The sequence below is a fragment of the Crinia signifera genome, chromosome 5 (genome assembly GCF_055691185.1).
Source record: "Crinia signifera chromosome 5, ASM5569118v1, whole genome shotgun sequence".
Lineage (NCBI taxonomy): Eukaryota > Metazoa > Chordata > Amphibia > Anura > Myobatrachidae > Crinia > Crinia signifera.
Genome location: NC_139221.1, coordinates 306,450,165 through 306,472,836, shown reverse-complemented (window position 1 = coordinate 306,472,836; position 22,672 = coordinate 306,450,165). Strand labels below are relative to the sequence as shown.

At 48.3% G+C, this 22,672-nt stretch overlaps 1 protein-coding gene across 1 annotated transcript in view; it reads left to right on the top strand.

The window, feature by feature from the left end:
- Positions 1-21,853, top strand: part of LOC146081315 (serum paraoxonase/arylesterase 2-like) — a 59,408-nt gene extending 37,555 nt beyond the window's left edge. Inside the window, exons 5-9 of the mRNA XM_083189461.1 lie at positions 7,944-8,070; positions 10,706-10,906; positions 12,744-12,825; positions 16,662-16,790; positions 18,926-21,853. Coding sequence (XP_083045587.1) covers positions 7,944-8,070; positions 10,706-10,906; positions 12,744-12,825; positions 16,662-16,790; positions 18,926-19,087 — 701 coding nt within the window. The 3' untranslated portion in view covers positions 19,088-21,853. The remainder of the gene's footprint in view (positions 1-7,943; positions 8,071-10,705; positions 10,907-12,743; positions 12,826-16,661; positions 16,791-18,925) is intronic.
- Positions 21,854-22,672: the final 819 nt, after the last annotated feature.

Sequence of the window (22,672 nt, the reverse complement as noted above, 5' to 3'; positions counted from 1 at the left end):
CGCCAGAGTTTCATTAATGCGGTTCAAGGCCTCAACCTGCAGCTGGTTTGTGGCCTTCCACTCCGCCAGAAAATCCGCCACCTGCTGCTGACGGATCGCAGCATCCACCCCTTGCTGCTCGATCCTGTCCAGCGTCACCAACAGGCTCTCATTCCATGTCTCCTGTGGCTGGGGCTGGGGGCGACGTCTTGGTGGAGGCTGGACCACTTGCTCCACCTGTGGCTCTGCAGAGGAAGATGCTGCCGGTACATCCTGGCTTTCTGCTTCTGCTAGGATAAGAATTGAAAACAATGTCACCATCACATACGCAATAAAAAATATCTTTCTAAATACAATGCATTACTGTGACTTACCATCAAAAGCAGCATCAAAGACCTCCGCCGGGAGCTCACTGTCCATATTGGAGATCCCCCTGATCTCCCCCACATCGATCACGTCACAGGAGTCCAGCTCCAGGGGGGTATACTCCAAATGGTCAGGCATAGGACCTCTCCCGGTGGACATGCTGTGGTTGTACCGGTCAGTCATCTTCCTCTTCAGTGCACTTTTGAAGTCAGTCCACCTACAAGTTTAAAAATACAAATATCACCATGAGATATGTGCACCACTGTGCTACGTGTAGGGTTACCACCTAGTCCCTCTAATTCCGGACACATGTTACTTACACAGGTTCTGTGGCAGTTTAAAATTAGGTGAAGTGGAGTCTTGAAGTCAGCCAGCCACAGAACCTGTGTAATTAATATGTGTCCGGAATTAAAGGGACTATGTGGTACCCCTAGCTACGTGACATTTCCTAGTGTGGGTGATCTTATGTTTTTTTGCCATATGTGTCCCACACACACATTCATGTCTCAATTAGGAGGCATTTCAGTGTCTCATCTCATTCATTAGGCCACTAAATGCACATACATACATCACTATGCAGAAATGACATCATCCATGGCCAAATTAGGCACCTCCACCTGGTGTGAAACTACACATTCCACCATAGCTTGACAATGTGGTTATTATGGAGTAATTTAACTATGGAATGGCATACTGGGATGTGTAGTTTCTCACCAGCTACATGTGCACAGTTTGCTCATTCTTGTTTCAGTAGCATCATATGGAACATGTTACAACAACTCTTTCAAAAACACACTTTCTCTTGTCCCATCACATACTTCACATGAGCAGAACTGTGCCCATAACCTCACATCACACCAATGGTGCATGTTTCATATATCAATGTGGGTTATTAGACATGGTTGTGTTCACATGTGACATTGAAGTGTAGCACTATCTACAAACACACCTTTCTATTAGTCTCAAAACATACATGTAACATATGTACACACATATGACATTATCAGGGGGACAAAGACCAGGGCAATTTTTCAGCAGTCTCCAGCAGGAACTGAGGCCCTTATTCTAGTTCACTCTTTCTGCCCAAATATTTCTTTGATGGACAAAACCATGTGCACTGCAGGTGAGGCAGGTGTAAAACCCCACCCAAATCTGATTATCTCTGCACAAGTAACACCTGCCTCACCTGCAGTGCACATGGTTTTTTCCATCTAAGAAATATTTGGCCAGAAAGAGTGAACTAGAATAAGGGCCTCAGTTCCTGCTGGAGACTGCTGAAAAATTGCCCTGACAAACACACTAACCTTTTCTTCACCGCGTCCCAAGTTCTGACCACTGGTGACACCTGGTTCACTTCCTCTGTGATCTTGTCCCAAAGGTTTCTCCTTGCACTGGCACCCGGCTTCCTGGTTGCCAATTCAATCCATTCGCGTGCCCTGGGCACTAGAATTCGCATTTCGGCCTCTACAAATGCAGGGTTTCTCTTTCTGGTGGTGGTATCCTGCTCAGTCCTCACCCTAGATGTTGCAGCCTGTTTTCTGGTGGCCCCAGTTCTCTCACCATGCACCTGCTGGGTCACACCTGTTTGGAGAGATGCAACCTCTTGTTCTGGCTGGTTGCTTGGCCCTTGTGGAGCTGGTGGAGGTTCACCAGGGCCTGTTACTGAGGAGCCCGCTTGATCTTGCAGGCTACTCCTCTCTTGGGCCCTCCTTCTCCGCTCCTGTTCCCTCTTGTTCAGTGCATCAAGCAGGGATTGTGCTGTAGCTCTCTGCAGAGCGTCCTCAGCTGCAGAATCGTCTGAGTCAGACATGTTTGCAGCAATTGTGGGCTGCATCTGACTGAATATTTATATGTTAATCTCCCGCCATGAACAAGGGGGCGTATATTTTTCCCCGCAATGTAGATGCAAATTTACGCCGATATTTCCCGCCGATAATTCCCGCTTAAATTACGCAGGTCTCAACGCACCTGATCAATCACCTGTATATGCACATACACAGGTTGTGGAGTATTGTGGGCTACATCGTGAAATGTGTGCACCTGTCATTCCAATGATGAGTGTTGTCAGCTGGTATCTGTTGGAGTTCGTGTATGCCTTGTGAGTCACATTTCAAAACATCACGTTACAATGCTTTCCTTACATATGTAATGTGTAGGAAATTGTCATACAGCAACATGTCGCATTGTGGCCCTTTAAGCAGCGTAGTTATGACTAGAGGGTTGCGTGTATTATTTTCCGCACACTGTAAATACAGTACTCCTCTCCATGCATATCGGTGTATCGTGCCCCCTTTAAGCAGCGTAGTTATAAGTAGAGGCTTGCGTGTATTATTTTCCGCACACTGTAAATACAGTACTTCTCTCTTCATTGAATGCATGCTGTTGGTTGTGGTGTGTGTATATCGGAACGGTCCGCGTAAGTTTCTATTCGCATCCAGTTTGTTAATGTAAGAGGGATTAATAAAGTTAATACCAAACAAACAATTTTTTCGACCAATCAGCAAGCACCAAAAGTGATATATGTACCTGCAATTAATAACTGCGCCATTGCCACTATGACTTGTCCTCGAGCTAGGCCCTTTTCCACCTCAGAGCTTTTGGCCCTGGTAGAAGTTATGGACCGTCACCTGGGGCCCAGGGGCCCATATGTCAGTAATGCGGACAAGCGGCGGGCGTATACTGCTGCCCGCCGCCTGATCTTCTCGACGACTGGCGTCCGCAGAAGCCTGGCGCAGGTTGAGCGGCGCTGGTCAGACCTGCGCAGGCGGCAGCCAGTGTTCCTCAGCAGCCTTCGCCGCCATATTGCCCGATGTAAGTTTTGATTACTAGTATGTCAGCGTTTTTTAGCAATGTTTTGTGTATTTTTTATAAATATGTTCCTGAGTATGGGGGTGTATATGGGGGTGTATATGGGTGTATATGGGGGTGTATATGGGGGTGTATATGGGTGTATATGGGGGGTATATGGGTGTATATGGGGGTGTATATGGGTGTATATGGGGGGTATATGGGTGTATATGGGGGTGTATATGGGGGGTATATGGGTGTATATGGGGGGTATATGGGTGTATATGGGTGTATATGGGGGTGTATATGGGTGTATATGGGGGGGGTATATGGGTGTATATGGGTGTATAGGGGGTGTATAGGGGGGGGTTTAAGTAGTTGATCAGTTTTTGGGTGTAGGATATCAAATAGTTTGCATGATAAATGTCTGAAATATCACAGCAATGATAATTTTGAAGGTTATGAGCATGACTAATGTGAATTTTTCTTTCCCCCTTTTTTATGAAACCCAATCTTCGATTTCTATGCCATCAACATGAACATTTCAGCACGGGCAAGGGCACGCATGGAAGCCTGGGAGCAGGCAGCCCGGGACCAGGCAGCCCGGGACCAGGCAGCCCTGGAGGAGGAAGAGGAGGAGGAGGAAGAAGAGGAGGAGGAAGAGGAGAAGGAGGAAGAAGAGGAGGAGGAAGAGGAGGAGGAGGAAGAGGAGAAGGAGGAAGAAGAGGAGGAGGAAGAGGAGGAGGAGAAGAAAGAGGAGGAGGAAGAGGAGGAGGAGGAGGAAGAAGAGGAGGAGGAAGAAGAGGAGGAGGAAGAAGAGGAGACACTGGGTGCAGTTTGGACCCACACAATTTCCCCATCCCCTTCCCCCTCCACAACCCCCACCACCTCCACAACCCCCCCCCCCCCTCCACAACCCCCACCCCCCCCCCTCCCCACCCCATTTCCTACCCCCCTACACCTCTCCACCACCCACCCCCAAACCTCTCCACTCCCCACTCACACCCACTACCTCGGTCCAAACTCCAGGACCATCCCCCTTGCTCCTGACCCCCCCAACCACTGCACAGCCAACCAGCGGCAACCAGGATGGCTCAAGTAGCCGTAAGTAAATAATGTGTCTAATGTTGACCTACACATTTCTACACATAAACAATCACAACAACCACATATGTGTATCCAACATCAACATTAGTTGCAACATATCACTGCAGGCCGACCATGAGGTGTGTCCTGTCCTTCTCCAGGAACAAGGCTCCCCTTGGTGGTTTTTTTGAGTGTGGCCATGCCTCACCCCTTGAATAATTGACATAACAGTACATCCAATGAGATATCCGACATTAGTGGTGTGGTAGTTATGTGGCTCCAGGTGTTGGGTAACTCCAGTTCCCAGCATGATGTGCAACACAGGGCCGGATTATAATGGAGGCGCAAGGGGTCAGTGCCCCTGGGCCCCCCTCTAGCTAGGGGCCCCCTGTGGTTGTCATGTATTTTTTAAAAATAAAATGTTTAAGTTATGTTTTGTTTTTTTTTAGCTAAATGTTTTGTGCATGGGTGGGGTAGTGCTGCAGCTTCACCTATCTGCCAATGTGACAATGATTTATGGTGCTGAGCATCGGGAGCCAAGGCACACTGATTGCACAAGTGTGCAGTGCATTTCTGGGAGTTGACTAAGTCCCATGACACTTTGCACCAGAGGACAGAGGCTGAGAAGTTTGTGCTGAGCTCTGATTGGTGGAGCTCATTACATGCTTCTCAGGTCCATGGAGAACAGCAGCAGCAGCTTAGTCATAGGAGGGTTTTTAATCAGAGGCAGCACTAGGACTGTGAGGTCTCCTCCAGAGTAAGGGGCAGAGGGACAAACACAGGCTTTTCATGTGGTGTGTGTGTATATATATATATATATATATATATACAGTCCAACTTATGTCCGGCACTCCTCGCTTAGAATGGATGAATTGCCCGGGTGCCTTCCTCCGCTGGTTTAAAAACCAGTGTGTATAGTGTATCCAAAATAATAGACGTCACTCCGGGACTTCGTGCCAAACCAAATTCTTTTACTTAGTGTCTACGGTCAACGCCGTTTCGATTACCACTCGTCATCAGGACCTGATGACGAGTGGTAATCGAAACGGCGTTGACCGTAGACACTAAGTAAAAGAATTTGGTTTGGCACGAAGTCCCGGAGTGACGTCTATTATTTTGTATACACTATATATATATATATATATATCCCCTGCAGGTAACCATTGACCAAGTTTATTCTGCCTTTACTCTGTGTTTTGACAGTATAATATTCGCCCATGCAGTGTGCGGCCAGTAATGACAAGTGCAAGGGGGCCCCCCGCTCTAAAGTACCCCGGGCCCCCCAAAGGCTTAATCTGCCACTGGTGCAACTTAAATGTAGAGATTGTTTTGGTAATAGTGTGTGAGGCCATGCGGATGCATGCTTTACAAACATAGCTGTAGGCCTATAATTTGTACAGCAATGTCCTAAATTTAAAATACTAAGGAGTGCTTAAGCCACAACAATGTCATAACCCTTAAATAGCACAGGCTAATTGTGAGGTTAGAGGAGAGTCCCCCAAAACCAAAGTACCAATTGGGATACAGCATACATTCATTGATGAAGGAGTAATTGAATTAATGTTATTTACTATGTACAGTATGTGTGTGTTAACATTTTTTTTTTTTAGTACTGTGTTTACAGCAGACCCATCTTCAATGTAGTTTCTAAATGTATGTGGCCTTCACACATAACTCTGAACTTTTCATTATGTACAAATACAACAAACATTTGTGTATGTTATATATTAATTTTTTGTTTTATCCCTTCATTACAGACACTGAACAGCACCAGGAGGAGGTGGCAGTCCTCATGCGGGAGATCATGATCACCCTCCTGTACCTCCAGCTCATTTTTGGCCTTCTGGAGGCCCGCCTTTAATTTTTTTTTTATCCCCCCCCCTTATTATTTTTGTAGAAAATAAAAGTTTCATGACAGTTCGAAATTGCCTGTGTTTTTACTAATAAATATGTTAGAGGGCTTGTAAGGGTAGGTACATACAGATGTGTACTGTAAGTTATACTTGTAATTTGAGGTGAGGGGTAATGATTGATGGGTGAATGTGTGTGTTTTTGAGTAAAATAACACATAGTGAAAATGCATGAATGTTTAATGTTGTTCGATTAAAACATCACACATAACATCAGGGTAGGTATACATGTTACACATTTTGGACAAAGTAATTACGGACATAATTTAGTACATATACAGAAACACCAACATAACTTGATTTAAAAGTAACAGCAATATGGGGACACATAGATAGTGATTAAAATGCCACATTAGAACATAACAAATATACATGTAATGTGGGTTCAAATGTAGTTTTATTAGGTCTTTATTAAGGTAGACAATTGAGTTAATAGAAAACAATAATTGAATAACAAATAGATTAATTAATCAATTGTCAGATTAGTAGTTGAGAGGCAAGATTTGCAGGTCCATATATGTGAAGGGTATGCCAGCGTGCACGGACGTACGCTCACTCTCACGAGCGGTGACAAAAGCTGAGTTTTCCATTGAAAACAATAGGGACCCGTCCGTGCAAGCTGGCGTACGCTCAGATCTCCGCAAGAAGTCGTTGGGAAGACGGACGAAAGACGTCCGTAAACGGCGCCGTACGCTCAGTTGTACGCCAGTTGTCGGAGTGTAAGGGCTGGGCCGTCCGCGTACGTTGCCGTACGCTCATTTGTACGCCACTCCCCTTCTACAGTATTTCTGGCCGTACGTAAGCGGCTGATTTGTGGGTGGACTTAACCCTAACGGCCGCGTACGGCTAGCGTGCGGTAATGGCGAACGTACGCACGTTTGGCCGCTCCGATCAGAATAAGGCCCATGGGGAGGAGCTGCAGTGTAAACAAACATGCAACTCCTCGGTCTGCTGGTACGTGTCACTTGGCTTGTTTTGTTTAAACCTTGGGATTCTACATAAACTGAAGAGGACCTAATCTACACTGGAACTAGGTGAGCATTGGATTTTTTTCTGTTTCACAGCAAAACCCAATATTATCTATTTAATTATTTTATATTTAAAAAAGCTCTTAACCCGGCACCCACCATCCAGGGGTATAGTCCCGGGCTTCAATCTTGGCCTGGGGGGGACCCCTTTATTGGGAGGTTCCCCACTCCCCCAGGGACCCCGACCTGGGCTGACCAGTCACAGTATAATGACCAAGGGACCTTATAAAAAAAAAAAAAAAGGGTTCCCTGGCTGAGACATTACCCTTATAGCTGTTAGAGACCGGTGCTGGTTTCAGAAATACAGAGGACCCCTACTCCTTTTGTTCTCCATATTTTTTGGAACCAGGACTGGTCCAAGACACCAATGCTGGTTTTTAAAATATAGGGGCACCCCAGTCACCTTTCCCCTGTAGTTCGGAAACCAGGACCAGCTCAAGCTAGATCGTTGGTTTATTCATTCATACTGTCGAACTCGACCGAATTCGGTCATATGTTAATTTGCCGAGCACCAGCCGTGAATGGGATCGAATGGGAATAAATTGGTACATTCGTACCCATCCTTACCCATTCCATCTTACTAAACTTCCATATCTGTGCGAACCAGCATTGAATCCTGATAGAAAATTGCATATTCCGATAAGCGGTTAACAGATCTCTACAACGCTTTCAAATCTTCTTTTACTAAGACCAAAGGAAAGTGACCCAGTACCAGTCACATCGTCCTATTCGGCATCAACACCATACCAGATTGTAAGCTCTTTGTCTCTTCTGTTGTTTTTTTCAGACGACGCGGTCTATCTTTTTGTGGTGAATCACCCTCAGTATAAAACCACCATTGAGATATTTAAATTGGCAGAGGAGGAGAATGTTCTCGTGCACCTGAAAACAATTAAACACCCGCTCCTGTACAGGTACTGGAAACGGCCCTGCAGAATTGGGAATGCTCATTTTCTACAGTTACGGAACAAATGAACATAACTGTTAAGTGGTGCAGTATAAAAAATAACTTTCACTTGTTGCAGTGAATTTGCAACTGCTATAAATATATATATATATATATATATATATATATAAATCACATTTTTAAGGACTGAAAAGTGTGTGGTCAATTTGAAATGTGCTTGGAAATTACAACAAACATTTTTTGGGGGGGGGGGTGGTCAAGCGAGGGAAGCATGGCCCTCAATAACGCTCAGCTTCCTCGTCTGTACATTCTCAGATTCCGGATTAGGTCTTAACGACCGTTGCGAGCGTGCATCATCTGCGCCAGGTGCATACACATTGGCCGATATAATGAGCGATATTGCTTGGAAGGGATAAAATGAATGATATCGCTCATTTTGTTGCACAGTGTGTATGGGGCTTTAGTCTTTGTTGCATCAGTGGTCATAGAACTCAAATAAGCCGCGAGGAAGCAGAAATCAATAGTTAGGTGCCGTTGAAGGGAGCAAGGAGCATAGGATAGTATTAGCAGGGAAGCCAAAGCACATGAGGGAAGAGGGCACTGCTCATGGAAGGGACGGGGCATACAGACAGGGGTGACACAGATGAGGTATACAGTAAGCATGGAACAGAGGGTTAGGATGAGCGTTGGCTGGGTTTGATGCAGAACTGGGTCAGGAGAGCCCTGCAAAGTTTTGTATAGAGGTGGAGAGTCCGATAGGAAAAGGTAGAGAATTCCAGATGTAGGGAGCACCGTGGCCAAAATCTTGGAGGCAGGAATAAGAGGAAGTAATATTTTGCAGGAGAGGCGGCATGTATTTGATAAGGAAAGAGGGCGGGTGGGAGTGTAAAGGGAGATAAAGTCAGATATGTAAATGGAACAGGAATGGGTGAGAGCTTTTTAAGTACGTGTGAGAAGCTTCGGTTGGGTTCTGGAGGGGAAGGGAAGCTAATGTCATGCTTGTTGGAAAGGGGAGGTAGATGTAGAACATTTGGAGAGACAGATTGGAGTGGAGAGGCAGATGTCAGAGAGGTATGATTGGAGGAGGTTACAGTAGTCCACTCTGCATATGACCTGTGAGTGGATGAGGGTCTTAGTAGCAGCCAGGGTGAGAAAGGGTCTGATCCTGCAAATATTTTTGAGATGGAACCAGAAGTACTGCGACAGGTTAATGTGTGGTGTGAAGGAGAGGGAGGAGTCAAGGATAGCTTCAAGACAGTACACTTGGGGGCAAGAAGAGATGGATGTGATGTTAATAGATAATAAAATTGTGGGAAGTGAGGTTATGCGGTAGGGTAGACATATAAAGGATGAAGAAGTCCCAGAATAGAACCTTGGGGCACACCACGTGGAGTCATGAGAGGAGACAGAGAAAGACAGATCAAAGAGGTAGGAGAGGTCAGTATAACCTAGACCAGTGGTTCCCAACCTGGGGTACTAGTACCCCTGGGGGTACTCTGCAGACCAGTTAGGGGTACTTGAAAATAACATTGGTAATGGCGGAAGAAGGAAAAGTCTTTTGATGGTGGCAGAAGACTCCCATTGCAATGGAGACGAACCACGTTGTGTCACTTTTGGTTCTGTCTGCAGCGTCATTAGTGTCTCCTTGTGCTTTTGCCTGACCAGCAATCCACTAGGTGCTACCTTTGCTGCCCTCAAACATCAGCAATCATCTGCCCTGTGTCAGGTGTCAAGAAAGCAGTGGCATTAATCCTACAGGCATTAGTGGGAACACCAATGACAGTACACAGCCAGCGGCCAGACACAGAGGATTCCTGACTGCATACTACACCTCCACTACTCCTTAATATAAGGACACGCATCAGTACACGCATACTGCTCACTTTCACTACACTCGTAAGTTCTGTGGATATTTCAAATTGAGATGAGGGGGTACTCATAAATTAAAAGTCTAATCAAGGGGTACAGGAGATAAAAAAGGTTGGGAACCACTGACCTAGACCATAGACTATGGTGAGGACAGCATGAGTGCAGTGGAGAGGACATGAGCCAGATTGAAACGGGTCAAGTAGGGAGTGTGAGGAAAAAATGGGCAGCTCGAAAAATGTAATGGTTAGCATTACTGCCTCACAGCACTGAGGTCATGGGTTCGATCCCCACCATGGCTCTAACTGTGCAGCGTTTGTATATTTATTTATTTATTAACAGTTTCTTATATAGCGCAGCATATTCCGTTGCGCTTTACATAGGGGACAGTGATACATCAAAACAGGGTATTTACAGACAGTCAAAATGTAGGAGGGCCCTGCTCGCAAGCTTACAATCTATTCTCCCTGTACTTGCGTGGGTTTCCTCCGGGTACTCCGGTTTGGGATCCATGCTGAATCAGGTCCAATCCATGATATTGATACTAACTGAATAACTGAAATCAAGCGTTTCTGCCTATTTTTTGACCATTTTATCAGCGGGGGGAGGTAGAGTCTGTACTGCTGTTCACGAACCTTTGAAATCCAGGGTAAAAGGTTTTATAAGCAACATATAAGTTATGAGTCATATTGAGACTAACCACGTGAGTGCGGCTTTGGCAATATGTGACTACTTTGACAAATGTGTTATCATTCTTTCTATATGTCTTTTCTTAGTGTCAATGATATTGTCGCTGTTGGACCTGAGGCCTTTTATGCTACTAATGATCGTTACTTCACCCATCCCACCATGACCCTTGTGGAATTGTTCTTTGGACCAAGGTGGACGAACGTGGTGTATTACAGTCCCGGGGATCTCAGAGAAGTGGCCTCAGGGTTTCATGGTGCCAACGGAATTGCCAAGTCCAACGATAACAAGTACTTTATTATGGCTTTGTCTTTTCTTTGAGTGTTTTACACAGTATGGTCGGTGTGTTTCTAAGGACAAGTGTAATGAAAGAATGTGTCCGCCTTGTTGTGATACACAGTAGTCTGATACATTGTAGCACATGATCTATTGCACAGTATCAGGGAACGCGTGACAGCTACAATTGGGCTGAAAATTGGAAGTAAACTGTCCCAAAAAGTTTACGTACCTGAAAATGAGTCTGGGTCTATGATCTAAGTTGCGGAGGCCTCCATCTGTATGGTATTAGTTTATATGGGGGGGGGGGGGGGGCTTGGACCATACTTACCTACTTTCTGAGTTTCCTCTCCGGGAGAAACCTAGAGCAGACTCTCTGCAGAACTTGTGGGAATGGGGGCGGAGCTTGACATCTTTAAGCCCCACCCCAATTAATACTGTCTAATGGCAGGTTTTGCGACATTTTGGCCCCTCCCTGAAGTGCCGTGAATGCCAGTATTTTACTGGCAGAGGAGGGTCTGATGCGGCTGGCTGGAATGCGGGAGGCTTGTCTACCCTTCTGAGGGGGCCAGGAGGGGTACCCAATTTTGGGACCCTCCTGGCCATTCCAGGAGGGTAGGTAAGTATGCCTTGGACTGGACTCCCTGATTCTAAACATAATGAGGGGTGCTACCATGCTGAGACTTGTATTTCCACACAGAAGACAGAGGCATGCCCATGCATCCTCGGGCAGGTGGCTGATGTCACATGACGTCAGCGCCCGCCCCCAATTCGGCGCATAGCGGCCATCTGAAAAGTAAGTATAGACTTCACAGCGAAGGCTGGAAACATCATTCGATGGTGAGTTACTATCGAATGATTTCTCCTCCGTGCTGCCACATGATTCGGTCGGCCAGGGGGGCTTGCATTCGGCAGGATGGCGTTAACCTGCTTGCTAGGCCGCAAATATAAGCAGGTCTGAATCGGGCCCAAAATGCATGTGCGCAGTCTAAATACTGCTGATCAGAATAATGATAATAAACTCTGCATTATAACATAGATTCAATTATCAGTATTATGCCCGAAAATATGAGCCCTCCACCTGCGACCAGGTGACCTCATCTTGTGGGCCCCTAATGCTAAGGTTCATGTCCAGGGTATGGGACCCCCCAGGCCAGCACAAGCCGGAGACATGGGGCGGGTGGTTTTGCTGGACCGGGCGGGCCCATGCTCAGCATCCCCAGTTACCTCTATGTTATATTGCAGAGTTTATAATACAGTCATTATTCTGATTAGCAGCCAAGGGCGTAACTACCATAGGTGCAAGGGTTGCAGCTGCTATGGGGCCCAGAGTTGAAGGGGCCCATCTTTATTGTCCAAGTAATATGTTTTACATACATTTGTCACCATCAGTTGCTAAATAGGGGGCCCTTACAAACTTTTGCTTATGACGATCTGCCAATGCGCATTAGTGAAAGGGTGATGTCATTCAATGTACAGCCAATCACATTAATGCATAACAGTAATGGGGCTTTGGGCATCTGTTAGCAAAATACCTTGTTTGACATAATGAACCTGTGATTATTTTGACCTAAGAGCTTTAGAACTGTGTATCATTGTCTAAGCAAATTCTGTCACCCTTCCCATTGTTGTCCTAATGCTTGTGCCGACCATCCAAACCTGTTGACCTTAGCCTATTGCTTGTGCCGACCATCAAAAGCTGTTGTCCTTAGCCTATTGCATGTGTCGACCTAACACTTTTTGTGGTCAACCTAATTTACAGTGTCGACCTTATGACCCATACCCCTTTAAATGGAGCTTACGTTGAAATGTGATGTATATTTATTGTGTTACATTTGTGTGTCTTTGTAGGTACATCTATGTCGCTGATCTCCTTGCTCATACTATAAATGTCTTTGAAAAGCATGCGGACTGGTCTCTCTCTCCCGTAAAGGTAATACATTGATATACTGATAGTCCTGGCTGGTATATATCATATAGCGGGGACCGGTGGGAAGCTCTGTTGGAAGGGGACGCGCGTGAGTCCCCTTCCCAGACCCCCGCTAGATGGCAGTGGCTCAGTCTTTATATTTTATTATGTGACGTTATAGTCTGAAATATCCAATCATGGGGCAGTACGGATGGTGTAATGGTTAGCATTACTGCCTCACAGCGCTGAGTTCATGGGTTCTATCCCCACCATGTGTTATATATACGGGCAGTACGGACGGTGTAATGGTTACATTACTGCCTCACAGCACTGAGGTCATGGGTTCTATCCCCACCATGTGTTATATATACGGGGCAGTACGGATGGTGTAATGGTTAGCATTACTGCCTCACAGCACTGAGGTCATGGGTTCTATCCCCACCATGTGTTATATATATGGAGCAGTACGGATGGTGTAATGGTTAGCATTACTGCCTCACAGCACTGAGGTCATGGGTTCTATCCCCACCATGTGTTATATATACAGGGCAGTATGGATGGTGTAATGGTTAGCATTATTGCCTCACAGCGCTGAGGTCATGGGCTCGATTCCCACCAGGGCCCTAACTGTGCGGAGTTTGTATATTTTCCCCGTACTAGCATGGGTTTCCTCTGGGTGCTCTGGTTTCCTCCCACAATCCAAAAATATACCGGTAGGTTTTTTGGCTCCTAACTAAATTAACCCTAGAATGTCTGTGTGTGCGTGTACATGTGGTAGGGAATCTCTTATATATTTAGCCAGATCTGTCACTCAACCCCTGTGGAGAACATTCCTGTGTAGAACAGTTTCATGTGTATGACGTTCCACCCCCTTGACATCACCTCCCCCCGCGATGCCAGGGCTACAGTACACGCCCACCATCCACCATTACTCCACAGCCACCATCCACCATTACTCCTGCACATCCGTACCCTCTGCCAGGACCCCCACGACCCCCCTCCCGCGATTCGCGGGACCCCCCTCCCGCGATTTGCGGGACCCCCCCCTCCCGCGATTCGCGGGACCCCCCGCGACCCCCCCTCCCGCGAATCGCGGGACCCCCGCGACCCCCCCTCCCGCGAATCGCGGGACCCCCGCGACCCCCCCTCCCGCGAATCGCGGGACCCCCGTGACCCCCCTCCCGCGATTCGCGGGACCCCCGCGACCCCCCCCCTCCCGCGATTCGCGGAACCCCCGTGACCCCCCCTCCCGCGATTCGCGGGACCCCGCACCCCCCCTCCCGCGATTAGCGGGACCCCCGCTTTCCCCCTCCCGCGAGTCGCGGGACCGCCGCGACCCCCCCTCCCGTGATTCGCGGGACCTCCGCGACCCCCTACCGCGATTCGCGGGACCCCGCGACCCCCCTCCCGCGATTCGCGGGACCCCCGTGACCACCCCCTCCCGTGATTCGCTGGACCCCCGCGACCACCCCCTCCCGTGAAACGCGGGACCCCCGCAACCCTCCCGCGAATAGCGGGACCCCAGCGACCCCTCCCTCCCGCGAGCCCCCTCCCGCGATTCGCAGGACCCCCGCGACCCCCCTCCCGCGATTCGCGGAACCCCCGTGACCCCCCCTCCCGCGATTCGCGGGACCCCGCACCCCCCTCCCGCGATTAGCGGGACCCCCGCTTTCCCTCCTCCCGCGAGTCTCGGGATCCCCGCGACCCCCCTCCGGTGATTCGCGGGACCTCCGCAACCCCCCCTCCCGCGATTCGCGGAACCCCCGCGACCCCCCTCCCGCGATTTGCGGGACCCCCCGTGACCCCCTCTCCCGCGATTTGCGGGACCCCCCGTGACCCCCCCTCCCGCGATTCGCTGGACCCCCGCGACCAACCCCTCCGCGCGAAACGCGGGACCCCCGCAACCCTCCCGCGAATTGCGGGACCCCAGCGACCCCTCCCTCCCGCGAGCCCCCTCCCGCGATTCGCAGGACCCCTGCATCCTCCCCTCCCGCGATTCGCGGGACCCCTGCGACCCCCCTCCCGGCATTAAAATGGCCCCCCGCGACCCCCCCTCCCGCGATTCACGGCACCCCCCCTACTGCGATTTGCGACCCCCCCCTCCCGCAATTCGCGCCGCCCCCTCCCGCGATTCACGGAAACCCCCGTAGCCCCCCACCCCCACGATTTGCGGGCCCCCTCGGACCCCTTTTGCGATTTGCGACCGCCCCCTAATTCACACATTCGGGGACCCCACCTCCCGCGATTCATGTCCCCCTCACGCAATTCACGGCACCCCCCACACCCCCCTTCCTGCGATTCGCAACCCCCCACGACCCCCCCTCCCGCGATTCACGGAACCCCCCGTAGCGCCCCCCTCCCGCGATTTGCGGGCCCCCTCGGCATCTCTCGCGATTTGTGACCGCCCCGTAATTCACACATTCGGGGACCCTCCCTCCCGCGATTCATGCCCCCCTCACGCAATTCACGGCACCCCCCCACCCGCGATTCATGACCCCTCCCGCGATTCACGGACCCCCACACCACCCCCCTGCGCCCATCCTCCCTTGATTCACGCCCCCCTCATGCAATTCACGGCAACCCCCCAAACCCCCCCTCCTGCGATTCGCAGCCCCCCCACGACCCCCCCTCCTGCGATTCATGACCCCTCCCGTGATTCACGGACCCCCGCACCACCCCCCCTTGACTCACGGCACCCCACGCGCCCCTCCCGCAATTCACGGACCTCCGCAACCCCCCCTCCCGCAATTCACTAACCCCGACAACCCCCCTCCCGCAATTTGCGGACCCCCCTTCCCACGATTCAAGCACCCCCACCCCCTGTACCACCACAAGCAGGTACCGCCCCTAGGTGGGAAATCCGGCCCTGGCTGCCGCACTGCAGGTTTCCCCACTGCCCTCTGCACCAGCGCCACAACTTTTATCAATGTCTTGCCCACATACCACTATTATACAGCCTCCTGCTCTCATGCACGCTCACTCCCTCCCAGTGGGAGGAGACGCTCACCCACTGCCGGGAGCTGCATACTGTCCCCCACCCACCTTCAGTTCTAGGGATGCCCATCGACCATCAATGATTTTCAAATAATCGATGGTTTATGGCCGATGTTGAATACTTTTGCCATCAATGTGGGAGGACACTGCCCTGCCTCCTGTTCTCCTGCCCCGTAACTTCCGCCAGTGGAGACCCGCTCACCCTGTGTTGCCCACATTCCCCTATCATGCTTTACCGCCCAGCCTCCTGCTCTCATGCACCCTAACTCTCACCCAGTCGGAGGAGACACTGACTCCTGTATTTCTGTGCTGCCACGCTGGACCCTCACCCACTGGCAGAAGCTGCACAGTGTCCACCACCCTCTTTAGTCCCCCGTATGCCCACACACCCCTATCACTACCCAGCTTCCTGCTCTCCTGAACCGTAACTTCCACCACTGGGTAATCGCTGACGCTGTGTTGCCCACATACCCCTATCATGCCTCATATCCCAGCCTCCTGCTCTCATGCACCCTAACTCCCACCCAGTAGGAGGAGACACTGACTCAGGGCCACCGTCCGGTACTCCTGTGCTGCCACGCTGGACCCTCACCCACTGCCAGAAGCTGCAATACAGGGCATCTTTCATACAATTCTAACCATATTTCTCACAATACAAATGTTCACAAATTAAGGGGCAAGGCCCCTTACGCCGGTGTGAAGAGCGCCCATAGGGCGCGATGAATCACCTAGTATAGATTGTAAGCTCCACTGGGCAGAGACGGATGTGAATATTCAAATATTCTCTGTAAAGCTGCGGAATATGTATGTGCTACATAAGAAACTGCTAATAAATAAATACATTATCACCATGATTTCTACACCAGGAGGTGCAGTTGGATACACTTGTGGATAACCTGTCAGTGGACCCAGTTACGGGAGATGTGTGGGCAGGAGCGCACCCGAATGGATATAAAGTGTACTACTACAATGCTGAAGATCTCCCTGGATCAGAGGTCGGTGTAAAAAACACATATTTCAGAAATGTAACAGGAGAGCTGAACATAAAGCTCACCGTCCCCTTTTTTCACTATCACCCCATGGGGCCACAGTTGGGGAGATGTTTTTGTTTTTACGTTTAATATAAAATTACATTGACACACATTGCCTTGGAGGTCAGAGCTCCAGGCCATACCCAACTGTGTATACATTACTGTGAATGCCAGACGTACCGACTCTATACGTTACTGTGAATGCCAGACGTACCGACTCTATATGTTACTGTGAATGCCAGACGTACCGACTCTATATGTTACTGTGAATGCCAGACGTACCGACTGTATATGTTACTGTGAATGCCAGACGTACCGACTGTATATGTTACTGTGAATGCCAGACGTACCGACTGTATATGTTACTGTGAATGCCAGACGTACCGACTGTATATGTTACTGTGAATGCCAGACGTACCGACTGTATATGTTACTGTGAATGCCAGACGTACCGACTATATATGTTACTGTGAATGCCAGACGTACCGACTGTATATGTTACTGTGAATGCCAGACGTACCGACTGTATACGTTACTGTGAATGCCAGACGTACCGACTGTATACGTTACTGTGAATGCCAGACGTACCGACTGTATATGTTACTGTGAATGCCAGACGTACCGACTATATATGTTACTGTGAATGCCAGACGTACCGACTGTATATGTTACTGTGAATGCCAGACGTACCGACTGTATATGTTACTGTGAATGCCAGACGTACCGACTGTATATGTTACTGTGAATGCCAGACGTACCGACTGTATATGTTACTGTGAATGCCAGACGTACCGACTGTATATGTTACTGTGAATGCCAGATGTACCAACTATATATGTTACTGTGAATGCCAGACGTACCGACTATATATGTTACTGTGAATGCCAGACGTACCGACTATATATGTTACTGTGAATGCCAGACGTACCGACTGTATATGTTACTGTGAATGCCAGACGTACCGACTGTATATGTTACTGTGAATGCCAGACGTACCGACTGTATATGTTACTGTGAATGCCAGACGTACCGACTGTATACAGATGTGTCCACGTACATCTTGGTTTTACTGCACCGTGTATGGCGCAATATGGCACACCTTGGACTCTGCAAAAGTCACACTTTGTGATTTTTCTAAAAATTTGCTTCTCTAATCTATTACTTTATACAATTTCTACTGCTTCAGAATTTTTTTAGACTCTATCTACTTGCGACAAATTGAGAAAAAAAGCCAAGATGTATGTGGACACAACTGTATGTTACTGTGAATGCCAGACGTACCGACTGTATACGTTACTGTGAATGCCAGACGTACCGACTGTATATGTTACTGTGAATGCCAGACGTACCGACTGTATATGTTACTGTGAATGCCAGACGTACCGACTGTATACGTTACTGTGAATGCCAGACGTACCGACTGTATATGTTACTGTGAATGCCAGACGTACCGACTATATATGTTACTGTGAATGCCAGACGTACCGACTGTATACGTTACTGTGAATGCCAGACGTACCGACTGTATACGTTACTGTGACTGTTGGCTATACCCCAGTGAGCGTTAACCAAAGTTAAGGAAAAAAAATATTATTTGTACTGTTTGTGCGCTTTTTTTCACAAGCATTTTTTTTTTTTTTGTGATAAACATCTGTAAGCCCTGTGATATGTGCAAATATATATATTTCATCTTTGTACTGCCTGTGATATGCGCAAAAATACCGTTTGGTGCGCTCTTTTTTTTCACAAGCACCTTTAAAAAAAAAAAAATTGACTGTTAAACAGTCCTTTGCAATTGGGACAAGGATGACAGCATTCACCCAGTGGATTAGTGACTCCATAACAGCGATGCTTCTATTAGATGTGGGTCCATTATTAATGCAGTGGGTGTTAATTGAGGTTCTGTGACCCCGCTACCAAATCCCATCCAGATGGTAGAGTGTGAGAAGAAAGGATGTACACACTGATTGGGTTGAGGAATCTGAGGATGATGATGGCGGCGTGGTGGCTCGTTCTACGTTGCTCTCCACCCGCTTACTAAGCGCAATTCATTATCTTGTGCAATTTTCCCTCATGCTGCTACATTTGTCTTGTTGCAGGTTGTCCGCGTACAGAACATTCACTCCGACAACCCCATAGTCACCACAGTGTATGCCAACAATGGCTCCGTGCTCCAGGCATCCTCGTGTGCATCCGTGTACGAGGGGAAACTTGTGGTGGGCACAGTATTCCACAAAGCCCTGTACTGCCAGCTGCCCTAATGTCACCCTGCTGCCCGGGCACTGCCCTAAGTTCTAATGGAGTATAAGGGGTAAGTTTACTAAAGCTTCTAAAAATGAAAAAGAGGTGATGTTGCCCCTAGCAACCAATCAGATTCTGTCTATCATTTCTCTATTGCATCCTAGAAAATGGTATACATAATCTTATTGGTTGCTATGAGCAACAGCACCCTTTTCATTTTTAGGAGCTTTAGTAAATTTACCCCTAAATGTTTTTGTAAGTGACTGATTTGTGCATTTAGCTGAGACCACGGCTCCTGTCCCGGGTTACCATCTGCCTATTCCAGGCAGGCCAAGCAGGTGTCAATGCCCCTTACTCCTAATTCCTGCCCCATCCCTATAATGCCTACCTCGTAATGCCTGCCCCTTCCTCGTAATACCTGCCCCTTCCTTGTAATGCCTGCCCCTTCCTTGTAATACCTGCCCCTATCTCGTAATACCTGCCCCTTCCTCGTAATACCTGCCCCTTCCTCATAATACCTGCTCCTTCCTTGTAATACCTGCCCCTACCTCGTAATGCCTGCCCCTTCCTTGTAATACCTGCCGCTTCCCTGTAATACCTGCCCCTTCCTTGTAATGCCTGCCCCTTCCTTGTAATGCCTGCCCCTTCCTTGTAATGCCTGCCCCTTCCTTGTAATGCCTGCCCCATCCCTAAAATACCTGCCGCTTCCTTGTAATGCCTGCCCCTTCCTCATAATGCCTGCCCCTTCCCTGTAATACCTGCCCCTTCCCTTTAATACCTGCCCCTTCCTCATAATGCCTGCCCCCAAGGGCGTAATTACCATTGGTGCAGGGGGTGCAGCTGCTATGGGGCCCAGAGCTGAGAGGGGCCCACTTTGCCTGTCAAAGTTACATGTGCTGTATATATTTTTCAGCATTAGGTGATAAATAGGGGCCCTTACAAACTTTTGCTATGGGGTCCACATGTATCTAGTTACGCCACTGCCTGCCCCTTCCACATAATGCCTGCCATTCATATGATCAGGGTCTCAGACAGAGCAGGCGAAGGTATGTTTTTTGGGTACTTGTTTCCTAGCACGGCGCCACCGATTTTAATTGTATGCAATCGGGTTGCAAAAATCGGGTAAATCGCATCGCATGCAACCAAATTGCATGCGATGCGATTGACCCGACCAACCCGATTTTACATTGGCCCCAATGTAAAATGCCCCCCAGACCCCATTTTTCATTGTATGCCCCCCCCCATTGTTAACGCCACGATCAACGTGAACCCGAAACGTGGCGAGCGCAGCGAGCCCACGAGGGGCGCCGGTACGCTTCCTCCGATCTTTTCATACCGCCACTATCCACGTCGGCGTGGAGTTGATTTTATATAGTGTGTCGAGCCACTGAGCCCGAAGCGTGGCGAGCGCAGCGAGCCCCGCGAGCCCCGCGAGGGGCCGCGCATTACTTCACAGGTATTACGCGTCCCCTCACGGGGCTCGCTTCGCTCGCCACACTATATAAAATCAACTCCACGCCGACGTGGATAGTGGGGGTATGAAAAGGTCGGAGGACGCGTACCGCCGCCCCTCGCTGCACTCGCCACGCTTCGGGTTGGCGTTCATCGTGGGCGGCATTTGACATACAAATTACCCATCAGGGTGGGTATACAATCAAAAATTGGGTATGGGGGACCATTTAACATTGGTTCCTATGTAAAATCGGGTCCATCGCATTGGTCGCATTGTATGCCATTATAATGGCATACAATGGATCCGATTTTACATAGGAATTTAACATTACATACAATGCTTACAATGTAAAATCGGGTCGGTCGCATCGCATGCCATTATAATGGCATGCGATGGACCCGATTTTACATTTGTCGGGAAACCTCAAAAAAAGCCCAAAATCGGGTCGGCCGGGTCCCATCGCATACCTTAAGTTAAGGTATGCAATAGGACCCAATGGGCGCCGTGCTAGGAAACAAGTACCTTTTTTTTATTTGAATTTAGAATCGGAGTTTTTCCTATACAAAATCCTCTCACTCAAAGGCAGATCTATAATGGGTGCAATGTGGGCGGGGCACACACGCCCCTGAGTCCCATGGGGGCCCACACTTTGCCCCTTAGTTCTTGGAGTATTCAATTTGCCCCTTAACATGTATACCTATCTCAGTGTTTAGTGTGCATTGGTTCATGTGTGTATACTGTTTATTTTTATATTTTTTAAGTGTTTTGAAAGTGTCATACTTGTCTACTTTACATATCTCCTCTCCTGGAGAGGAGGAGCTGCCTGCGACAACTGAGGGCGGGGCCAGGTTGCACATCACTAGGCCCTTCCCCAAAATGCTGCGATTCCCAGGTCCACAGTTAGGATGTGGGGATAAATGCAGCAAATTCATATAATGTAGCCCTGCCACCTCCATATGGCACCACACATTTCCTTATGATCTCCTCATCCTGTCCGATTTATTAGGAAGTCGACGGGATGCAGTTGATCTGGCTTCTCTTGTATGGGTGCAAGGGACTGCCTGAAAAATCGTGATTCTCTCCGTATCTAGGAAGGTTCTACGTTGCCTTTGCCACCAATATACCAAATATTAGTAACCACAATGTCTAAAAAAAAAAAAATTCCAAGGAGTGCCATGTGGGTAAAATATATGACTGATGTGTTTTTGGACTATTTTGCATACTGAAATATAGTTTTCTTATCAACTTCCAGAACTGTGACTTTTTTTGATCTGTAGTCTGAGCCAACCATTAATACATTGTATAACGATGAATAAATGTGTCATATATATAATACTCCGGTCTGTTTAATTATTTATGTTTTTGTGCAAAAAATGTTTGTAATAATTCTGAAACAAATTAAACAGTATTATAAAGAAAATGCTTACGGGGAAACACAACATTTGCGGTATATACTGCATGTATGTAAAATTTCGACTTCTATGGCACAGCCGTGGGGGTTTCTGAGTGCCCAGATTGTATGAATTTTTTTCAGACACAGCTGTGTCTCCTTCAAAGCTGCAGAGAATTTTGGTTGGCAGAGCTCTCCTCGCCTTCTGTAAATTGTGCCTCCAAAATGTCCTACCTCTTCTAGCATCCTTAACAACTGTCTCCTCCGAGGTGGGGGTGGCAGCCATTTTGTGAGGGATAAATACAATGGAGGCAGGCATGACAATTATCTGCAGGTCTAGTCACTGGCCCTCGCAGACCAACAGTTCCCACAAGCCACCCAGGGACTCCAAGCCACTGCCGGTTCTGCTGGGGCTATTGCTAGGCCACTGCTCATATACGGTAGCTAAAGGTATGCTAACTTCTCAAGGTAATTTTAGAAACATTATCCTCACTAAAATCCATTAGTCATTAAACTGCAAAAGTAATGAGGAATTGTTTTTTTTTTCAAAAATTTAGACTAAAATGAAACTTGAGATTCACCCACTAAATCTTGACTAAAACAAAGCGAGAATAAAAAAAAAAAGACTGACATGTGACTTTAAACCAACTACAATTTGAAGTAAGTGACTGCGGTATTCAATTCAGGACGTTATTTCCAACAGGTGAAACAGCGGCCGTCACCTATTCAATGCTGCAGTTTCCGATAGCATTGAAGGCAGAT